The 21740-nt window shown below is 37.3% G+C and overlaps 1 protein-coding gene across 3 annotated transcripts in view; it reads left to right on the top strand.

Moving 5' to 3' along the window:
* The window catches only part of LOC126354000 (uncharacterized), a 268502-nt gene extending 251051 nt beyond the window's left edge, over positions 1–17451 (top strand). For all 3 annotated transcript variants that reach the window (XM_050003308.1, XM_050003306.1, XM_050003307.1), the window contains one exon: positions 3620–17451. In XM_050003308.1, the coding sequence (XP_049859265.1) occupies positions 3620–3993 (374 nt within the window). In that variant the 3' untranslated portion in view covers positions 3994–17451. The remainder of the gene's footprint in view (positions 1–3619) is intronic.
* Positions 17452–21740: the final 4289 nt, after the last annotated feature.

Genomic DNA, 21740 nt, shown 5'->3' with positions numbered 1-21740 from the left:
ACTTTTTTGAGATGTAGGATGTAGTTAAACTTTATCAATCTTGTTTCAGGATGTTTTCTTACAATCTGTAGGTTACCTACCACTAAAGTGATCAGTCTTAAATTACCAATTATTGACAGAGAAAAAGTTATTAAAGGCACCTGTAATTCTGAGAGGATTATTGATCAGTTCATAATTTACCTTTAATAAAATTTCCCTTTTCCTGATTTGTTTTCCCTGTCACATATTTACTATGTTCCAAATAGGTCTTCATTTGTTGCTAGAGGAGCTTATCTTCCTTGTAATTTATGCTCTGTTGACTTTACCTAGAATTTTAAAATATGATTTAATTCTGGTATCATCTGGCCTCCTCGATGCTAAGTAGTCGTCTCATAGTTTTGCATGATATTCTGATTTCATTTGCGCTCCTTATTTTGGAAGCATTTAATCTACGCACACAGATTTTTGTAGGCATTAAACAGTTCTCAAAGTATGACACAGATTCCAATCTGGAAGAGTGTTTCTCCCACACTTCATACCTTCTATAAAGGTTGGAAAAATGGGAGGTAGCTACTGGCAGGGCAAAACTTGAGGTCTGTGCACATAATTAGCAAGCAAATAAAGACACAAGTTCTGCAAGTTCAGTTCCTGACACAAATGATGGTTTGAATTTGTCAATGACTTTCATTGCAGTGTATGTTCTACTGCAGGGTATGATATCTATTCTAAGTACCAGTACCTGTCATGCTGACTGTGTATATATCTTCATCTTAGAAGGGTCTACATGAAAATGGAGAAAATAGACATTTTAGTGCAATATTTTCAGTAGTTGCTATTTCAGGTTAAAGCACTGTTATCTTTTCACTGCAAGCTTTAATATCTGTAAACAGAAATGAAATGCTAAAACAATAATACACTATTTAAAAGTTACAATGCGAGAGAAGGAAAGTTGCTACTCACCATATAGCAGAGATGCTGAGCCGCGATAGGCACAATAAAAAGATACACAGAGTCATAGTTTTTAGCCATTAAGGCCTTTGTCAGCAGTACACACACACACACACACACACACACACACACACACACACACACACACACACACACACACACACACACTCTCACTCTCACTCTCTCTCTCTCTCTCTCTCTCTCTCTCTCTCTTCTCTCTCTCTCTCTCTCTCTCTCTCTCTCTCTCTCTCTCTCACGCAAGTGCAGATTGCAGATGTATGTGCTAGTGTGTGTGTGTGTGTGTGTGTGTGTGTGTGTGTGTGTGTGTGTCTACTGCTGACAAAGGCCTTAATGGCCAAAACCTATAACTGTGTGAATCTTTTTATTGTGCCTATCACAGCTCAGCATCTCCGCCATATGGTGAGTAGCAACTTTCCTTCTCTCGTATTGTAACATTCCATCCTGGATTTTCCACTTAAAAGTTACACAGTTGTGTACTCTTTTTCACAACTATTTACTAAATTATCTCTCCCACCCCTGTGCCCCCTCCCCTTCGTCCTCTCCCCTTCCCCTCACCCTCCCCTTCCCCTCACCCTCCCCTTCCCCTCACCCTCCCCTTCCCCTCACCCTCCCCTCCACCACCCCTGCCCGCTCTCAGTCCCAATCCCCACCCCCCACCCCTTCCACCTCCTCCTCACCTCCTTCCCCTCCTCCATCCCCCTCGCCCCCACCCTCACTCTCTCCCCTTCTTCCTCCCCCTCTTGTTCTCGACCCTCCCTCTACACCCTCTCCCTCACCTCCTCCCCCTTGGCCCTTCCCCCTCCCCCTTCCCCCTCACCCCTTCCTTTACCCCCCCTCCCCCTACCCTCTCCTCCTGACCACCTGTCCCCTCCCCCTTGCCTCTCCCTATCTGTTGTCCTCTTCCTCTCCCTGCCCCTCCCCCTCTTTTTCCCTCTGGGGGTGGGCCAAGATGCAGTACACTACCATGTCTGACGAAGAGTAGTAAAACTGTTAGCATTCAAATCAGCTTCCATTTGTCTCGCAGTGGATAAATTCAGGTCCTGTATGGTTTACAAGGGAATCTTATACTGTTCTTCCCACAAAATAATGGCTATTTTAGGTAGTGGCAATGGAGGTGGATAGCAATCTCACAGCATTCACATCGAGGTAGACCACAAAGACTCAGTAATATTGAAATATGGTGACTGTGAAGGCCAGGGAACAATAATTCATCCTTGTAAATAAAATAGAAAGAAACTTCCACATGGGAAAAATATATTAAAAACAAAGATTCCAAGACTTACCAAGCGGGAAAACGCCGGCAGACAGGCACAAGAACAAAACACACACACAGAATTACTAGCTTTCGCAACCGATGGTTGCTTCTTCAGGAAGGAGAGGGAAAGACGAAAGGATGTGGGTTTTCGTCTTTCCCTCTCCTTCCTGAAGAAGCAACCATCGGTTGCGAAAGCTAGTAATTCTGTGTGTGTGTGTGTGTGTGTGTGTGTGTGTGTGTGTGTGTGTGTGTGTGTGTGTGTTTTGTGTGTTTTGTTCTTGTGCCTGTCTGCCAGCGTTTTCCCGCTTGGTAAGTCTTGGAATCTTTGTTTTTAATATAATTCATCCTTGTGCTTACAAAACAAGCCCTGGACAATGCAAGCTGAGTGAACAGCAGCCCTGTTGTCAAGGAACACAGCTTCTCCTTTGAGGAACAGATATTGTACCACGGGATGGGCCTGATGAGTCAGAATGGTCGTATAGTCGTATAGTCCTTGGAAGTAATGTGACCTTAGAGAGTAACCTTGGGGCTCATGGTATTCCATAATATGGCTGCCCAAATTATCAATGAACCTACACCATGCTTCACTCCTGGGATGTAAACTTGACCAAAATTTGGAATAAGCCTCTTCTTCTGCTTCATAGTCCAGGTTTTATGGCTTCAGTATCATGTTTCACTCTTAGGGGGTTTTGCCTCACTGAGATGAGTGGTTTTGGAATTCTAGGCTCACCCTGCAATTCCCTGCTTATGGAGCTCCTTTTGTGTTGTTTTGGTGTTGACAAGGTTCACGAGTGTGATGTTCAGTTCTACAGTGACTTTTTACTTTTACAGCTGTTGTTCACTTATTTTTTTGTCACAATGCTGTTCAATGACCATCTGTCATGATTCCTCAGCATAATTTCTTCCTCATTGTAACTTAGCAAATGATGATTTTCTGCATTGCCTGTATGCAGTATAAAGCTTTGATACAGTGCCTCTTCAAACATCAAACACTTCAGCTGCTGTGATTATGGAAGCATCCACCATATGATCATCAACAATTTGCCAACATTCAAATGCACGGAGCTCCAACAAAATGCCCTCCCAACTACACAGGACACTCTTCTGACCACTAACACTTGCAATGTATTGAGGACATTGCACAGGTGCAACTTGCAGACTGGGTAGTGTGTGCATTTATGTTCAAGCTGTACTACTACTACCATATTTTTGTCCACCCGTGTGTGTGTGTGTGTGTGTGTGTGTGTGTGTGTGTGTGTGTGTGTGTGTGTGTGTGTAGGAGAGGAGGAGACAGTGACAATTCATTTGCTGTCTACACTGATTATATGTATAGACGGGCAGTTTATTTAACAGTTCACTTTCATAATTGTTGCTGTTTTCATATGTGATTTATAGCTAAGAAACTTTATATTACAGTGCATCAAGAGGGCCGCTGCACTCCAAGTCATCGAGATGGTATGGATTGCACCATACATCGAGAAACTCATTTCACTGCTCCTCGATGGATGAAGTTGTTCCCTGCTGCTGCAATTGCAACTTATTATATTTTTGGGGTGATTGTGTTTGGCGCCGCCAGGTCACGCCCATTTTCTGACTGCCTCCTGTTCCCATTGGATTTTACAGCCTCTGGAGGTGTGGGACTCACATCAAGTACAGTTCGTACATGTTATGCTATTTACCTGGAAGGAGCAGTTGTACTAGCGGCTAGCGCAGTAGCAGTGTGGCAGGTTTCTGCAACAAAGGGACTAACAAACCTTGGTCTAAAGTTGGGGCTGCTTACTAACTCTTGACCAAGCAAAGCACACTGCAGATCAGCAAACAGCATGGTACTGAATGCAAAGGAGAGTAACAATATCAAACTATTTTTGTGATATTTTTGAAACAAGTTAAAACATTTGAAAATTTTAAGAAGTAATATAGTATTTATATATTTATATGTTGTTTAAATATGTTGTAAATGTGATACTTGTTTTGAACTACTGATTCTGATCATTTAAGAGAAAGAAAGGCAATATTCTAAAATTTGTCACGGGTTATCTGATTAGTGCATCACAGTGTAGCAATGGTAGCTTGAAAGTTGCTGAAGAAAATTTCATTTTGCAGTACTTGATTATGGACCATTTCTACTCAGTTATACAAAGTAAACATTTCATTGGCTGATAATATAAAGGATTTTATTTGTTTATAGTGATTTAAAAACTTTTGTAAGTATGCCAGTGTACAGTTACTATTGCTGTTACATGAACTTAAAGTGTAATCTTTATGTATTATTTGTGCAGTTTCCCATCATTAATATGTAGAATTCTTCAGGATACTGCGCTAAAGTTTAACAATATTTCTGCAGTCCTATTTCCATGGTTTTAGTTTTAAATATTATCCTTATCAGAACCATTACTTGTATCTTTGAGTGATAATTTATCACTTGTGCTGTTACAGTCTTCATTAATCACAGAGTTTGATGAATATGAACTGAATCTTCATGTAATGCACATCAAATGTTGACAGGACTTTTACCATAAATCAGTAATAAAAGTTATTGCCACAATGCATTGTAAATTTCATTTACACCACGGCTAATGAGGCTATATTTTTGGAGATACTACTGCTCTCATTACTAGGAATACTAGTTGCAGCAGATCACAAATTTATCATTTCTTGTACACTTTCTGACAAATGAAATTGTGCTATATTTCTATCTTCTAATATTATTTAAATGCCAGGGTTTTATTTTTACTTCTCTCTTTTTTTTAATTTCTCTAATGCTTCTCTTCTCCAACTTCCTTGATCAACCTTCCTCTTTTCTGATAGATACTTGAGAACTCTGATTCTACATTGTAGCACATATTTATTAAGAAAATCATGTAAATTACAACTATATAATTTTCAGTAATTAATATATCTATATCAACACTGGACAAAAGTATTCGTTTGGTTTTAGTAGGTATAAATGAAAGACTGGACATATGGACAATCATGGATGCTGTAAAAGGGATATGAAATAAATTTCAGAAAACAAAATACAAGTGTTTCAGTAATGATACTTCAGACTCAACCAGCATGCACATGTGATAGGTTACCTGTATTTGATAAAATGAGTCTCTGACCTACATAATTTTCAAGAAAAATTCTCTTTTTGCTATTTGTCTCTAATAACAATTTTATGCCTTTTTTTACTATTTTGTGGTTATTTGATTTGTTTGTCTTTTCTTAATACCATTTTTTCTTTGCAGAAACTATCATATCCACTCTTAATATGCTCAGTGTGGACATCTTGTTCATACCTGTTCATTAATATTATATGTAATATACTAGAACACCATGGACTCTGAAAGCTGCAATTTCAATGGTGGTGGTATTTCTTTTCTTTAACTTTTATACCATCTTTAGATTCTTTGTTTCATTAATGTAACATCCTCCTACAAAATATGAATAATAATCGTCTCATCTCATTATTTGTTGCAACTGGCTTTCCAATTAATTTCCTTATATTCATCCCCTAATTCTGTTAGTTTTTCAAAGCACAACTTGATTATCGAAGTTCCAGTTTCAGTGAGAAATTCACAATGGGCTGCAGTTATGTGTATGATGATGAAAATATAAGAAGTGCTCATCTGTGATAAGATGTACAAAAAGTATAACAACTTGTTCAGTTTTTACACAAAGCCCCTATTCAGAGCTATGTTACACAAACCCCTGTCACTGGTAGTCGTCTCCCCTGCTTCCACTCCCTCTCCACCACTCTCCCTCTCCCCTTCCTCATTCCTCTCCCTCCTGTGCATGTGCATGTACACTGTGAGGGAAGGTAGAGGCCCCTGGTCTGGTGTGCTTGCTGTGCTGCTGTTGTGACTGTTTTAGTAGCAGCTTTGTGTGTCTGTGAGCTGTTGTCGCTTCTGACATACTCTCATCAGCTGATGGAATTAAACTCACATCAGTTTAGTTATGCTGTAGACATATATTCCTGGGTGGTAGGGTCTAATTGCAGTATCACTGTGATCCATAAGAGAAAATAGCTTGCTTGACACAATAACAAAAACTTGGAAACAGTCGGGAGTTTCACACGAAAACTATGTAATTACAGTATCCACATTTGTAATGATGAAAAATCACATTGCTGTTCTTTGTAGCACCATCTGCTTTATTGTTTCAAATTTGCACTTGATCACCTAAGGAATTAAAAATCTAAAATGAACAAAATTTTATAAAGGGAAACATGGTCCATATTACACTGTAATATTCTTAATTAATTGTGCGACTGGCCAATTTTGACGTTTGTATCATTTCAAGCACACGTGGATAACCATCACAATTTACCCACATGTGCGTGAAAATGACATAAATGTCAAAATCAGCTGAACGCATAATTAATAAATAATATTAAAGCTTGTTACTGTCCTACAGTCCACCCCGATAGCTGAGTGGTTAGTGCGGCAGGCTGTCACGCCAAGGTGGCCGGATTCGATTCCCGGCTGGGTCAGAGATTTTCTCCGATCAGGGACTGGGTGTTGTGTTGTCCTCATTACCATTTTATCACCACCAGTGGAGGGCAATGGGAAACCACCACTGGAATTGCTTCCCTAGACGCTAATGCGGTGGACCTCGCTGACGAGGCTTCCCCCATGACAAGACCTGCTGTAAGGCAGAACACAAAGTTTTTTTTTTCTCCTACAGACCATACGTTCCATTACAACCATTTTTAGAAGCTGCAAAAACAAAACTGTCTCCAAATTATTCTCTGTTAGCACAATTACAATGAAGCAACTCATTTTGGGTCAACCCTGCCTTGTTCGTCTGAGATAGGGTTCCCTAACACACTGAAATGTCTGTCACTTGTCACATCTGAGGCTGAAATACAAAACATTTTTCACACTAAATTAGCCTGGGAAAGAGACAACTGTTAAGCTTCCATCTCTCAAGTGGACTGTTGTCACCAATAACTTTTTTTGCCGGTGTGACTGACACTCTCCTGGTAGCCTGAAATATTTAGTTACCACAAAAACAGATTAACATATTATTGCCATGTTATAATTATGTGAATAAAACCTTCTCAGTTTTGAAGCCTAATAAATTCGGATAAAATTCTTGAGCGTTCGATGGACATAATCATTAGGAGTAAAACCACTGACTACTGGGGCTAGCACAGCTTTTCTACTTACGTAGCAATGATTGTGGTCTTTGGCACCAATCTCTGAGGCTCCAATCAGGCTATGTATGTGGAAAACCTGGCCAACCCCAGCAGTCAATCATTTTACTCCTGACAACAATGGCGGAGATGGCCAATGAAAGCTCGAGAGTTTTATTCGAATTGACACAGCTTCCAAACAAAGATTTTATTGAGACATTCTGCCATGAAAGACTCAGATACATGTTATAATTTTGTTCTAGCTGATCAGGAACTGATATTTCATTGCTTATTTGACACACAGCATTTGATGACCCTCCTCTATCACAAACAGCCAGGGCAACCACAGAAATGTCACTGTTCTAAGCAACATCTTATCTTTGGCTTTTCCTTTCTATGAGATGGAGACAGTGCTCTTTCAGCATGTGTAGTATCTACAGTTAATAGACAATAATATGATAATGCTGCCAAAATAAACAGGCATTTTGCAATTTAATGAAATTTTCATTTTCTGGACACAGGCCTTGCATTAAACAAGGAAACTGAGTCTATAGTAATTTAAACATACCTCTGTATCTTCAGGCCCTGTATTACAATGAATTTTCTGTTTGTTCACCCATACGCCCTCCCTCCTCCCCTCCCAAAAAAAAAAAAGGACTGTTAGAAACTTCTAGCCTTCCAACACTTCAATTGCATCTCTGAATGGTTCAAAATATCAAGAGTTCTTTTGCAGTGTTGTTGTCACAACCAGTATGTTTTTCAGGGATACCTCTCTCCAGAAGCATTTCCACGATTGTATCATACTGCCTAACTACAGACTAACATTAAAAACAACCTGTTCCAAGTAGTTTCTATTTCATGCTTCAAGCTTTTCTGTATCGAATTCACACCACCAGCTTTCTGCATGAATTGGACAGTATCTTTGGCAGTGCAGGTCATGGAATAAACCATTGCAACCTCATTTTTCAAATTATTAGTATCCAAAATGTGTATAAGGGACTGAGTTCAAAACATGAGTAATAGATGCATGATGTTGAAAGCATTGCAGTACCTTGCTTGTATTGTCACCTCAGTCAGTAACAAATGGAAATATTATTAAAATGCTCAGGATTCACTCATAAGTTGAGTAATGTTTCTTCTATGTAGTTCTTAATCAAATTCCCCAGACTTTTTTTTCTCAGAAAAGTGAGTTGTCACCAGTACCATATTTTGCAGTGGCTAGTCTTGATAAACAAACAGTGTACAATAAATAAATAACACATTTTCAGATATTTATTGGTCCATATATCCACTGCACATCCACACACATTCATCCCTATGGCATGGATAATGCTGGATGACAAACTCGCTCACATTTCATTGGCATGGCTCAGTGTTTTGTGGTACTGTTGTAGCACAAGGCAAAATGTTACAGACACCTACATGTTCCAATTCTGAACCAACATTTGCAAATCACTAACATAAAATACAAAATCCTACACCTGACAGTAATGTAAATGGATGAAGACATCTGGCCACATTTCTATGCACCTTCTTAATTACCATACCTTTCACATTCACGGGGGTTGGTAATGTTGCAGACCTTACACTTTGTCATGTTCTGTAGACATATGTCTTCAGATGTGTGGTGGCAGATCTGTGAGACAGGAGAGCAGAGCAGCACTTGACACAGTACACACAGGCAAAATCCTTATCAGTTGACTAATGAAAATTTCTCCCAAACATTGTTATGGCCACTGTCTTCTGCACTCAGGGTATATTCTTTTGAATCAAGTTTCTGTTTCAGTGTCTCCTTCATCTCACTTTCAGGTGCCATGATCATACAGACATCTACTGTCCAGCACTCGGGTAACTACAGTAGACATATGTCCATTCAGTCAAGAGATGCTCCAATGAGCACAGAGGAAATTGAGTGGATTTGCTCCCAGCATCCAAAGCACTGTATTGACATCTGCCAGACTCCTCTAAACTACATGCACCAAGAAATTTGAGCAAGCATAAATGTCAGGTGTGGACCTCTGTTTCCTACATTCATCTTATAAAATGCTGGTCCTGGATTACATTTTGCACAAATAACCCAAAAAGCAGCTTCCAAAACACATTTTACTAACCTTTAATTGTGCCAGTCAATGTTAAAATTTAGAAGTCATGAAAATAATCCTTTAAAATGATCAAATGTGAAGTCTTGCAAGCAAGAAAATGTTACACATGACCCCAACACTGAATGTTTTAATGTGTATTTCTTGTCTCTGCAGTTCAAGGGCAATTAATTAACTGCATTTTTATTGCTTACTTTTATTGATATCCAACAGGATTTTCTCAGTTCCTCTCTTTGCACATTTAGATTTTTAGTTTTCAGTGTCAGTCTAACATTATTGGTTTATAAATAAAATTTATCTTTTGTGAACACAACTTTTTCTTCCATAGCAAATGATGTTTAGCAACAGGGGGACATTAACCAGCATTATTGTTTTTCATATAACTTTGTTCGTTAGGAAGATAATGAACTGCAATATGTCTTTTTTTCTAAAAAAAAAGAAAAGAAAAATCACCCTGTATATTTTATTCAGTAATCCACTTTATGAAGTAAATATTGTTACCTTACTTTTGAATTAACCACTTGGGTCACATGACATGTTCTCAAACTCACCACTTCAGTTGTATCAAAAATTGTTATTTTAGAATCTTTTTCTCTTCTGGGATAATTTTATGCGGACTGCCATGCTTGTGCAGGGCCTTTTTGAAGTGTTCAATTTTCTTACTTCCATTATTGAGAAACTAAACATAGTTTGACTTCTTTCCATTCTCGAATAGATCCTCAGTGTATTCTTTTGAGATTTGGATTCCATACTCTTATTTATTTCTGCTTCAGGAGCATATCAATACAGTTTTATCAAACACTGATGTATTTCTTCTCATGAATTTTTCATTTATATCTTTCTTATATGTGATAAATAGGATTAGTATGTTCCTTATTTGTTTTACTTGCATGTAGAAGTATATCTTCACTTACTGGCAGTTAACCATTTACAGCTACTTTGTGGGTTATTTGTTTGCCTTTTAAATACTTTATTCTTAATAGTGCTTATTCTGTCAACAATGACTAGTATATCAAGATAAGCACCTTACAGGTACGAATCAATGACTGTTTCAGTTCCTGATTGTTCTGTAGTATGACTTTGTTTCACTACTTTATTCGATTTGTGAAGTCATTTGCCAGAAATACTCCTCTGTCTCAGGATTTCTATATAGTATACCTATTCAGACTGATATTTTCAATGACAGTAGATGGAATTTTGGGACTTTGATAATCAAAAATTCTGAAGCTACTCCTTTTACAGTTTTCTTTTTGCATGTTTTTCTACTGTCACCCCTTGTCTATCTTGATCCTTCTGGTCTTTTTTCTTTTAATTAATTATTGAAATTTAAGTTTCTTATGTGTATTTATGGCAGCAGTATATGAGGTAGGGATTACAAGACTATATACACCTAATTTAATATAAAAACACTCAAAAAGTTTCACTACTTGGATGATAAACCATGTATTCCAGTCGTCTCCGTACCATTCAGATGAAAAAAGTATGCCTCATTCATTCATTCATTGTGTTCTGAACATTCCATCTTGATGGAGAATCTTTAGGGATGTGGAATGACTCAAGGTATACAGTAGCCAAGGGAAACAACTTTTACAGACTGCAGAAATAAGTAAATTTTGTTAAATTAGTATACATGCTAGTTTAACATAGTAACATAGAATTACTTACAGAAAATTGCAGCTTCCTCAATTATAAAGCTCTTTTTCTCCTAGCTTGATATTTACTTGACCACACTGAGATTAGCATACAACAGTTATAATGACTTTGGCGTGTTTACAATTTATATTCCTCCTTGTCATGCAGCTGACAGGAATATTCAATCTAGGGACCTACACAATCAGATAATTTGCAGAAGTAGATGCTAATAAAGTATATTATTAATTTTCTTTTGAATTGATGCAAATTCCCAATCTCTTGCTTAATGCCAGTAAAATCTTTGGTACCGCAATACAGAACTTCACTGCAATCCCTAGCCAAGGAGACAAAGCTTATATGGATATTATAGTTGTATTCATGTATTGGAAAGTAATGGTAAGAATTCCTCTGCTGCATGTATATTATATACTTTACAGAGTATTGCTATTACTTATATCTGCTGAATTAAATATTTCATTGACCTTAGACATTGTGCCAGAAGATAAGTTCCTGAGATAATGGGGAATGAAAGTGTATAAATAAATCAACACTTTTGTGTTTCAGTCAACATAATAACAGATATATCTAAGTGCAAAACAGGGCAGATTGAGCTTCTTGATACATTTATCTAAATGTTACTCAATTTTAGCTTGTTATCCAGCTGCACACATCAAAGGTCTTTTGTTAACTACTTGGTATTGATTTTACAATAAATGAAGATGTATTTCTATTTTGTACAATAATATTCCAACAATGGACTATTTTATTATTTTAATTTTCTGTGGTCATCATTTGCGATAGGTTGTATTCACGCATTTACGTTAACTGTATTTTGGATTTTATAGATGTTTATAAATGTTTTCCCTCTGAATCGAAAGGACTCAGAAATCAGAGCAACAGTTTAATTTATTGAAATAAATGGTTGTAGTTCTGCCATAAGTTGCATTAAGAAGTATCTTTTTAATTTCTTGATGGTGGCTAGTTTCGGAAATCTATGTCCATTTTCGTCAGGTTTTGCCTATATTGTCACACTTATGATGCATATGTTCTGAAGATGGACATAGGTTTCTGAAACTAGTCGCCATCAAGAAATAAAAAAGATACTTCTTAAAGCAACTTATGTCAGATCTACAACCAGTTACTTCAGTTATAAAACAAATTGTGGATCTATTTTTCACTTGCAGCATGCTGCAAGTTTGTAAAAAAAAATTTAATTTTTGTTGACAAGTTGTTATTCAGGATTAAATACCATTACTGTACCAGCATTTCTCACTACAAGGATAGTTATAAGGAAGGTCAATGGATCTGTCAGCAAATTCCTTGGGAAAATGAGTGCATATTTTGAGAAACTGCCTGCTAGACACTAGTGTGGCCGATATGAGAGTCCTGCTGCATTGTTTGGGGTCCTTATCAAGCAGACTTGAGATGTTGAAGAAATTTGATCACTCTAGAATCATAATGGATTAGTTTACTCTATACAATAGTAAAACATTGATGGTTAGTAAACTTAAATGTGAATTTTTTGGAAGTAGATCAATGTTAGTGCTGAAAAATCCAGTTGAGTAACAAGTCTTGAATTCAATTAAGACATCAATCAGAGGAAAAAACTTAAACTGTCTTGCTGCAGCAACATTGCGGGTGTGAAACAAAAACTAAGTTGTACAAATATGGAAAGATGAACTGAACACTCTTTTCTTTAATGCAAATGCGTGATATTTGTCAGCTAGTGTGAGGAAACAACAGAAAACTTAAAATATGATAGCCAGAGGGAATTTCACCTGCGCTCTTTCTGCAAATGACTCTAGCCCTATAAAAACTGTACCACCTCACTTGAGTTCTGAACTGGACATAGATAGTAAATGGAGATTGTTATAATTATACAAGCAGATAAAAATGATTGTATCTCTTGTCATTTAGTCCAAGCTCCTGGTATATGCCACAGAAATTATGTATTTGGTAGTGTCTTTCTGATAAAATTAAGACATTGTGCAAATGTTCTTTTTTGGGCCCAACAAAAAATTAATTTATGAGAGTTACACATTAATTTTCTGTTTGAGGCCATTTCTCATAATATTTTAGCATACAATTTATTTGTCTGTTGTTTTTGATATGTAAGAATGGAATCATCTGAATCAGGTAATTTGTTTCTCAGAACTGAAAACTTTTTCCCACGTTCTTCTGGTGCAGTGTAATATCCCATAGTTTTTTGGCGTGTTACGAGTACATCATAAGACCCTGAAGCCTGTGATTTGAAAAAAATTTGGAAAACCACTTCATATTTCTACCTCATCTTAATAGCTTGTACAAATACCTATAATAATGGAAAAATGTGTGTATTTCAGTTTTAAATCAATTACTATGATATTACATCTGTGTCCAACATTCCAGAGGAATATTATGTTTATTCCCATTGTTGATTTGTCTCCACATTTATAGCTGAAGTGAAAATTCGGTTTTCTGCACAATATTTTGAATTGGTGTGCTTTTGTTTTTCTGTGTCATTATTTCATAGAATGCACATTCCTTAGCTCTAGTGGAAGAGATGATGAGTGAGATCTTAATACAGTGAGTACCAGATCCCAAGTATTGTTGTATAAGCATTTGGGATTGCATAACCAACAAGTCTATAAAGATGCAACATATCATACAACCTTATAAATAAGGATGGAGGTTTCAATTTAAGGAAGCCAAAACATACCATCAATCAATCATTCTGAGAAAACCATAAAAAGGCTCAGAAACACAAATAAGTACAGTAGGATATTATGAAACCCACCAGGCATTTTATCTCTCTTCCAGAAAGATTGGTACAAATACTTAAGTCGAGGTCATGTACTTAATAGCAGCAGAATTTAGGTTATGAAGTTCACAAGAAAACAATTTTTGACATTTCAGTGTCACAACTGATTCAGTGCAATCAATTTATTAGCCCTTGCTTATCTATTACAATTGGCAACAACATTATTTATTTAATTTATAAATGTGAATATATAAAAGTATTCCTAAATTATAAGACACTGCGGCACAATGTTCTGTTAAATATGCAGACTTTGTCTTATGAAAACTTCCAGCTTAAAACCAAAATATACTTTAATACTGACAGTACTCAACCATTTATTTGTGATTTCATGCAATTCAAATCAATATAAAATCATGAAACAGAATTGCTACCATTACTTACTACCAGGTGGCAAAATTACAGTACTGGTGATAACACACACAAAAGTGGATACACTAGCCTAGCTTATGGAGCTAGTACTTCCACCTTGACATCGTATGAGGCGAGTCCACATCCTGCATTCTGGGTGACCAACCCATCCTTTTGAGAGAATTTTAGCCTATCCTGTGCAAGTTTCTTCCTCTCTGCATAACTACAGCAACCTACATCCATTTTAACCTGCTTACTATATTCAAACTTTGGTCGCCCTCTACATCTTTTATTCTCTCCCCCCCCCCCCCCCCCCCCCCCTTCCTACTTCCACTTCCTTCTATTACCAGACACAGACAGCTCCTCGTTTATTATTTGGTCTATCTAATCTTCAGCATTCTTCTATAGTACTGCATTTCAAAAGCTTTTATTCTCTTCTTGTCTGTTTCATTTCTGTACAAGGGTACACTCCACACAAATATCTTTAGAAAATACTAATGTGTTTTCCCCCATGTAGACCCTCCATATAAAACTTCCAGTTTTTCAGATTTCCCTTCTTTGCACAGTACTGGCTTGCCATCTGAGCTCTTGATATTTGTACAGGTGCTTCTATTTTCTCCAAAGGTCTCGATAATATTTCTATCATCTGCATCTAACCTTCCCATGTTGTTCTACAGCCTCACATTTGTCTTCTAGCCATTTCTGCTTAGTCCCTTTGCACTATCTGCCAGTCTTATTTTTTTAGGGTTTTGTATTCTCTTTTGCCTGTTTTGTTGGCTGAATTTTTATATTTTCTATTTTCATCAATTAAATTCTTTTTCCCCTTGATATCCAGGGACTTCTAGTAGGCCTTGCCTTTTTATCTATGTGATTCTTTGCTGTTTTCACAAAGCAACCCATTTGTCTTCTATAGTGTTCCTTCACCCTGATTCAGTCAAATGTTGCCTAATGAATGCTCTGAAACACTCTACAACCTCTGGTTTCTTCAAATTTATACGGGTCCAATCTCCATAACGGCCTACATTTTTGCAATTTCTTTACTTGTAATCTACAGCTCATAATCAATAAATTGGGGCCAGAGTCTTCATCTGTCCCTCGAAATGCCTTATAGTTTAAAATCTGGTTTAGAAATTTCTGTCTTACCATTATATAATCAATCTGTAACACTCCAGTTTCCCCAGATCTCTTCCATGTATAAAAATTTCTTTCACGATTCTTAAACAAAATATTAACAATAATTTAATTATGCTCTGTACAAAATTGTGCCAGGTGGGTTCCTGTTTCATTCCTTATCCTCATCCCATGTCCTCTTATTATTTTTTCTTGTCTTCCTTTTGCTACTACCAAATTCTAGTCTCCTACCACAATTAACTTTTGTCTCCCTTAACCATCAGAATAAATTCATTTACTTAATCATATATTTTTTTCAATCTCTTCACCATCAGCGAGTCTGGTTGGCATATTAACTTGTGAACTTTTAACATTGCAGCATGTCAGCAATCGGGAATAATTTAATGATTACAAAGAAGCCATTGCAAATTGAAACGGGAGGTTGACCTAGGTTTTGGAGCAGATAACCACGCCTTCTTCGGAACACACTGAAACTACAAACTGCCTAAAGAGGCATGGTCCAACTGAATCTTTAGGCAGTTTTTAGTTTTAGTGTGTTCCAAAGAAGGCGTGGTTATCTGTGCCGAAACCTAGGTCAACCTCTGGTTTCAATTTGCAATTGAGGCAGATTCTTTATAATCATTATGTCAAATTTTACTGCTGTGGTGGGTGTTGGCTTCATGTATATCTTGGCTATGATAATGTGTTCACCATGCTGTTCATAGTAGTCTACCAGCATTGTTGTTTTCTTATTCATTACTAGTTCTACTCCTGAACCTCAAAATTTACCTTTTTAAATTTCCTAACCTATCTACCTGATTAAGGGATCTAGTATTTCATACCCATGGACTGCCAGTTTTGTTATTCCTGATGACATCATTCTTAGTAGTCCCCCAATCAGAGATCCAAATTAGGGCCTATTTTACTTCTGGAATATTTTACAAAAGAGGATGCCATCATTATTATGCCATACAGTGGACTTGCATTCCCTTGGGGCAAAAATAAAAATCTTCTGTAATTTCTCCTTGCATACAGCCACTTGCAGTGACAGTGCACCAGAACAAAGCCATGTTGGCTAATGTTATGAAATCATATCAGTAAATGATCCAATTTGCTGCCTCTGCAATTACTGAAAAGTTTGCAGCCATTCTCCAGGAACCACTGGCTAGTTTGTGTTCTCCCATTGTACTTGCACCTGCAGTACAGCAATCTACGTCATTGAGGCATGCAAGCCACTTCGTCTTGGCACGGTCCCTGGTTCATGGTCCACAGTTCTACAACAGTATATACTTTTACATGCACATTATAAACCATGTGTTCTTTTTTATATCAGCAGTACTGAAATTTCATATCCTGAATGTAAGTTTTGGCCAGAAATCCTGTCTCACGATTTTATAATTTTCTGTGTGCATGTCCCTTTTGATTCAATACACTGGCATTCTTCCTATTGTAAAACTACCCACAATACTCCACAAAGCTGTGAGAATTGAAGCAGTACCTCAAAATAAAAATGGAAATCAAAGTACTAAATGAGGAAATATCATACAGAGAGCAATTTTGTCATTAATTTTGTATTACAAATATATTTGTGTTAATTGAGTATTGAGATCTTGTCTCTAGTGACACAGTGATACACACCAAGATAATTCATTTAAAACAGGAAATTGAAGTATGCCAGCATGAAAGTCTCCAAGGAGGTAACTGATATGTAATTAGTAAAACAGAAAGGCATACATATACATCCCAGCATAAAATTGTTTTTCAAATTATGATAAAAGCAGTATCATGAAATTAAGTTCTGACACCTGCAAAGATCACCATAAACAGAAGGCCTTCTGCATATCTACCCATTCTAATGACTGTTCTACACTTTGCTACAGAACAGCCCTTTGTTTTTAGCCAAAGCTTCTTTTCAATTATTTTACGGTTATCATTATTGAGTAATCTGTATTTGGTGAAAATTCACATTATAATATTCATGAAATCATTAACGTGATGTTAAAGCATGCTTCCAAAAGCAATGCAGTCTTGTTGTAACATGTTCTGTTCACTAGCTAGCTATCATTTTTTGTACATTTGTAATTTATATTTTAACTCATCTTTCTGTGATCACTTCTGACAATAAACAGTTTTCACTCAGTGTAGTACATTATTTATTTAGTTGTCCCTTCCCACATTCCTGAAATAAAAACAAAACTCTTAAGTTTTGTCTTAGATTCAAATCATTGTGAAAATAAAAACAACAGAAAAGTAATGAGATTGCAACTTTCTGCTGAAATGAACTGAGTACACAAAATTTCTCTGAAATTTTCATGGCCCCGAGTGTGTTCTGTACATTAGACACTTTTGGACAAGGCATTAATCCATAAATCACAAGTGTGGGGGAAAAAAAGTATTACAGTAGCAAACACAAAGATAGCTGAACTTTTGGCAGCTTTGCTTCTTTTTAATCATAAACTAACTACATTTGGGAAATAGTTATACAGTTAACCAATTGTTTATTAATGCACTTAAATCACAAAATAATGCACACTGTAAGGCAATTATGTTGTTCCATTTTGTAATCTCAGGGTGTTCAAATGCACTTCACCCACAAAATATTTTTATGAAACTGATACTTCTTTTGTCCCTAATATCGTCTTCTCTTATTTGCTTAACACATTGACTGTTGCATTCATTCATAGCGATGGATGTTCCACTACCAGGCCAGGCCACGGCATCAGTCACAAGGGTGTACTGTGGCCGCTGATGGGTGTATGCATGAGGCTAAGGCTCTGATGTGGCCTTGTGCCAATCAGTGTGTTAATTGCTATTTCATTTATTCTTTAGTGAAAAAAATCTGAATTCCGGCATTTTATCTTTGTTGAACAAAAAAAGACATCAGCTTCATTTTAAGTGCCAGATGAAAATATAGGGGTAACTGAGAACTGATTTTTTAAAATTTGTAACATGACTTCCCTAAGATTTGAAAAATGAAGTAAATTCTCATGGTGTATGTGTATTGTTATTTTGTTGATACTTTATTATAACATTTGGTGATTCAAACAAAGTTTTATTATTCTGATTTCAAGGTTTGTTTATAGCCTAGTAATTTTGATTTTCAGGTATGTTTCATATATTACCCATCTCGGGAAAAATCCAAGTTTTAGACCACCTCCCCTTAATGTGTGTTACTTGTCATCTTGAAAAATCCACTAAGAAGTCACTTATTTCATTTTTTCCTCAGTAACTCGCTTCCAGTGCACTTTAGGCAAAAATATGCTATTATCCATTTCAAAGAGCATGAAACTTCTTGCAAGTTTTGTATATAACATATTTGAAAATTTGGAAAACTACTGGGGCACAAGGCTATGGAAATCTGCAAAAATGTCAAGAAATTGCAGGAAGTTAGATATGTCAAATGTTTTGCCTTAACTTTATTATTGCAGTTTTGTGCATATAACCATTGTTGTAGAGTGTTTAATTTTCATCAAAATTCATACAAAATATTTGTAATTTCTCTCTTATACATGCTGAGAAACATTGTATGAACAATTTGGTTGGTTGGTTGATTCATTGATTGATTGATTGGTGGAGGTGACCAAACATCGATGTCATTATTCCTATTGGATTAGAGAAGGATGGGAAAGGAAGTTGGCCATGCCCTTTCAAAGGAATCATACCATCATTTGCCTGAAGCGATTTAGGAAAATCATGGGAAACCTAAATCAGGGTGGCTGGATGCTGCTTTAAACGGCCGTCTCTTTGATGCGAGTCCAGTATGATAACTGCTGTGCCACCTCATTATGTAAAAATTTTAGTGAATGTGGACTCGAAACTGAAAATACCATTCTCACTCAAAAATAGTATTCCCAAATGTAATATCATCTTTAAACCATTATGTATGTAATCTCTATGTGTAGTAGGGAACACACTTGCAAAGGGACAAAGTCCACATTTCACTCTGCCTTCATGCCCTTACCAAGTGACACAGAAATGGGAAACACCAAAGTTGATGTAGTAGATGGTGACTATTTCCTACACAAGAGTTTACTGGAATCAGAGTGAATGTTTTTCTGCTATTTTTAAAAGGTGTGACCTAAGTACAGTGGCATCATGGTCAAAATTCCGTGGTAGTCTTTGATGGGTACTCCACAGAAAATAAATGGAGCATGAAAAACACCACTAAAGGAGCTTGTTGTTCCAGGTTACAATCTTGTGCAGAAGTTCACTTTGATAGTATCATGTTTCCACAGATGCCAAAAGATAAATTGTAATTGGAAAAAAAAGTCTCGCTCCATAACGAATTTCACTGAGCACAAGTGGACACCAAGCAGGCAATAGAAGATACAGATCCGTTAATTGTGAGAAATTCCATTTCATTGTCCCATGAACATGATTTTGTTATTAGCGGGGAAGACATTGAGCTTGTGATTGTGGTGACGGCTTTAATGCAAAACAATGTATTATTTTGCAAACCTGGAATGGGTAACATAAGATACACTGTGTTCCAAACATCCTTCAAATATAAATATATTGTGGAGAGCATTATTTCTCCATGCAATAAGTGGTTGAAATAGCTCTGTTTGGACAGTGGAAAACTAAATTTTGTGCCACACCTGACAATGATGCTTTCCATGATAAAAATGTTCTGATTTTCAAACCCCAGCTGCAGTAAAAGAGAAGATTGTGGAAGCAACTGAAAACTTCATAGTGGCACTTCATGGACCCATCTCCAAAACTTCTATAGATTAGCTATATATCTTTGCTTTCCTAAAGCTGCTACAAACACCAAATTCAATTTGGCACACCTACCTCCAAAAAAGGACCAGTTCAACATCATGCATACAGAACTTACCTGCAAGTTCTAAACTGGATGGTGTATTACTGAACATCTTGATATACAAATGTGTGTATATGTGCCATGAAAGCGAATATGCTCATTCGGTGCAGAACACTCTCTGCTCTACCTCGTGCGGGACATCGCGTGATGCGGCGAGCTAAATGAGGGAAAACTACTTTGGTAGTGTGCGACAAATGTTTACCTCAAGTGAGTCTGGAAGGAGGATACAACACACACACACACACACACACACACACACACACACACACACGGAAGCCTACCCTCTATAAAAGATACCAGCCATTTCCCACTGACTCTCCACAGTTCTTGTTCCTTTACCACATTGTGCCCTGCTCATCACTCTTGATGCTACCTCCCTTTACACCAGTATCCCTAATGCCCATGGCCTAGCTGCTACTGAACACCACCTTTCCCAACAGCCAACATATTGCAAACCTACAACCTCCTTCCTGGTCACCATGGCCAACTACAACCTCACCCACAGTTACTTTCCCTTTGAAGGAATCACCTACAAACAAATTTGTCATTTTAATGACTGCTTCACAGCCTGTGCCATCTGGATCCTTCCTACCAACACCAGCTTTTCTGAATTGTGCATATGGGAACTATCCCAGCAATATACTCTACATTCCCGTAACTCTCCTGACCTCAACCTTCAATAGTCATTGCCCTTCAACCACCTGTTCCCTTCCCCATTCCCAAGCCACAGCCTTCGGTTCAGAAGCACACCCACAGTCTTTTTACTTCCTTCCTTTTCCACCCCCCCCCCCCCCCCCCCCACCATCTAACCTCCTGACTTCACCTAACAGCCCTACCCTCTCTACATCTCAATCCTGTATGCTCCCATGGAGAGAACTTTACTGTACCCCACCTATACCATGTTCTACCTCTCCCTCCCCACCCCAGCTATCCCCACCACCCAAATTGCACAGTTACATAGTCTGATCCCAGCAGCCAGAGACTGTGGTCACAGGTGCGTAAGGGCTGCGTTTGCGTGAAAGTGTGTGTGTTATATTGCCTTTTTCAGAAGGCGGCCTTCTGGCTGAAAACTTATGTATTTAGTAGCCTTAAGAATCATTACAACTGTATTTAAGACACATTTATTATGTCACAATTGTAGATTAACACCTCTCCTGTGGAGAGGGCAACTATTCACTCCTTTATGAATGACGACGTATTGGTAGTTTTACCAGCTGATAAGGGGAATGCCACAGTTATTTGAACGTGGGATAATTAGGTCCTTAAGATGGATTCACTACTCAATGAGCTGGCTTACAAAAGATTATATAATAACCCCACAGCAAGGATTAAATGCAAGACTCTTTCACTTTTAAAAACTGAGTGCACATTTTTGGAGGATTTGTGCAAGAAACTTCATTGTGGTGCTTATGTTCCACCATGATTGCATGGCCTATCAAGGACTCAGTATGAAGGATTGCCCTTAAGCCCTATTGTAAGTCATTTGGATGTGCCCACTTACAACCTAGTGAAGTACTCAATACCTGTTCTTTGCCCATTTATTGCCAAGTGCAAGTATCATATTTATAATTATGTGGATTTTATTCAATAGCTGAAATCTTTGAGTT

The sequence above is a fragment of the Schistocerca gregaria genome, chromosome 3 (genome assembly GCF_023897955.1).
Source record: "Schistocerca gregaria isolate iqSchGreg1 chromosome 3, iqSchGreg1.2, whole genome shotgun sequence".
NCBI lineage: Eukaryota > Metazoa > Arthropoda > Insecta > Orthoptera > Acrididae > Schistocerca > Schistocerca gregaria.
Note: the sequence above shows the minus strand (reverse complement) of the source record. Positions and strands in the feature narration are given on the sequence as shown.